At 29.4% G+C, this 2,252-nt stretch overlaps 1 protein-coding gene across 1 annotated transcript; it reads right to left on the bottom strand.

The window, feature by feature from the left end:
* Positions 1 to 326: 326 nt before the first annotated feature.
* LOC143921932 (uncharacterized) lies at positions 327 to 1,250 on the bottom strand. Its single transcript, XM_077445253.1, has one exon. It carries the CDS (start codon positions 1,248 to 1,250, stop codon positions 327 to 329), a length of 924 nt encoding a protein of 307 aa, XP_077301379.1.
* Positions 1,251 to 2,252: the final 1,002 nt, after the last annotated feature.

Here is a 2,252-nt window from a genome sequence, read left to right as displayed (position 1 = left end):
GTCAGAAATTTCTGTAAGTTCATTTTCAGTTAGTTTAAGAACTTTGAGATTTGTGAGATTACCAATTGTATTTGGTATAGCTAGTAATTTGTTATCACTTAAATCCAAATATTCAAGTTTACTCAAATTTTTATTATAATTCTCCATCTGTGAAAACTTTTCGTCAAAACCGATAAAATTTATATGGTCAAAGCAATCTTGATGTATTGTCTTTATTTTGTTTTGACTGATAAGTAGCTTTTTTAGACTTGTAAGTTTTCCAATTGAAGACAATAATTCAATTTCATTGTGAATTAGATTAACTTCTTGCAACTTTTTAAGATTTCTCAACTCTTCCGGAACTTTATCAAATTATTATAGGATAATTCAAGACTTTCTAAATTAATTAGATTCTTTATTACATTTGGTAACGAATTTAATTTGTTTTGCCTCAAATTAAGTGTTTTAAGATTAATTAGATTTCCTATTTCATTTGGTAAAGATTCTAAGCGGGTGTAAGACAAATATAGACTTTCTAAATTAATTAGATTCCATATTTCATTTGGTAACGAATTCAAATTATTTTCGTTCAAATGAAGTGTTTTAAGATTAATTAGATTCCCTATTTCATTTGGTAAAGATTCTAAGCGGTTGTAAGACAAATATAGACTTTCCAGATTAATTAGATTCCATATTTCATTTGGTAACGAATTTAATTTGTTTCCGTTCAAATCAAGTGTTTTAAGATTAATTAGATTTTCTATTTCATTTGGTAACGAATTTAATTTGTTTTGGCGAAAATCAACTGTTTTAAGATTAATTAGATTCCCTATTTCATTTGGTAGCGAATTTAAATTGTTTTGCTTCAAATTAAGTTCTTCAAGATTAATAAGATTCCCTATTTCATTTGGTAACGAATTTAAATAGTTTTCCTTCAAATTAAGTGTTTTAAGATTAATTAGATTCCCTATTTCATTTGGTAACGAATTTAATTTGTTTTGGTGAAAATCAACTGTTTTAAGATTAATTAGATTCCCTATTTCATTTGGTAAAGATTCTAGAGCATTATCAGATAAATTAAGTGTTTTTAGATTGATAAGATTTCCTAGTTCTTTTGGTATAGATTGTAAGTTGTTATAAGATAAATTAAGTGTTTCAAGATTGATAAGTTTTCCTATTAAATTTTCCAGCTTAAATATTTTCCCGTAGTTCCTTGATAAGTCTAAATCCTTTAAACCCTCCAATTTAATTACATAATCTAAATTAATCATCTGTAAATTTCTTTTAATACTTACCTTTTAAGCTTCTTCAAATTGCTTAAATTTACCGGTAGCTCGGAAATGCTGGTCAATTCCATCTGTAAACTTGTAAGATTTGAAAATTTTTCAATTAATAGACTAGTATTCATTGAGGTATATTGTTTTCCTTTGCAAAGTACATGCTCTGTAATTTCCTCTTTCCCAATATATTCCTCGAATTGGCATTCATTATTTGTCTCGTTTAAATTGTCTGGTAATGCCATGAAGGGTTCAAAAGCAACTTCTTTAATTATAAAAAGGGGTTGTTTTGAAGTCACCATGGCAATAAATTTTGACCTTTTATAAATTGAAACGTTTGAATAAAAAAAAATTAATTTTTTCAAATTTCAAAGAACTACAACTTTGATCATAATTTTGGACGAATTATGTCAAAATAGAAATCAAACCTCTCAATTTATTATTTGTTGAAACACTCCTTTAACATTTAATTCTATTGGCACAGTGGTGATCTGAAAGGGGGATTGATGGAGCCTGCTAAAATAAAGATTGATTTTTTTAAGAGTTACAAAAAAGTAAAACTCCCCTTTTTAAACGGTTTGTGGAAAAGGTCAGTTAATTAGAATTAAGGATAAACTGCGGATGTAGGTTATAAAATTAGAAAAGAACGTCGGACAGTATGGTACTGTCTATAATTAAACGCCTTCTTTTTCGATTTTCAATGCGCAGGACAGAAATTATTTTTGTTCAGCCAGAATCTAACGGAATAATAGAGACAGCGGAATCACGGGGTCGCATCCCAGGAGGGACTTTAAGAGCAAGTTCTTCATTGATCCCTGCCATGTTGTTGTCCGAGCTGGTCGTCTCCCAGCTCAATTTTGGCCTGTTTTGGAATGTTCCTTTTTTAAGGAAAAGCTTGGCGGTGGTGTTTGTGCCACTACGTATTGGAATTGGTGTTGTAATGTGTATCAAGTGGAGGATTCATCCTTTGTGTGATCACGTGTTTTGGCTTGTTCG

Source organism: Arctopsyche grandis, unplaced genomic scaffold, assembly GCF_051622035.1.
Source record: "Arctopsyche grandis isolate Sample6627 unplaced genomic scaffold, ASM5162203v2 HiC_scaffold_56, whole genome shotgun sequence".
Classification (NCBI taxonomy): Eukaryota; Metazoa; Arthropoda; class Insecta; order Trichoptera; family Hydropsychidae; genus Arctopsyche; species Arctopsyche grandis.
This window is presented reverse-complemented; position numbering and strand designations above follow the sequence as displayed.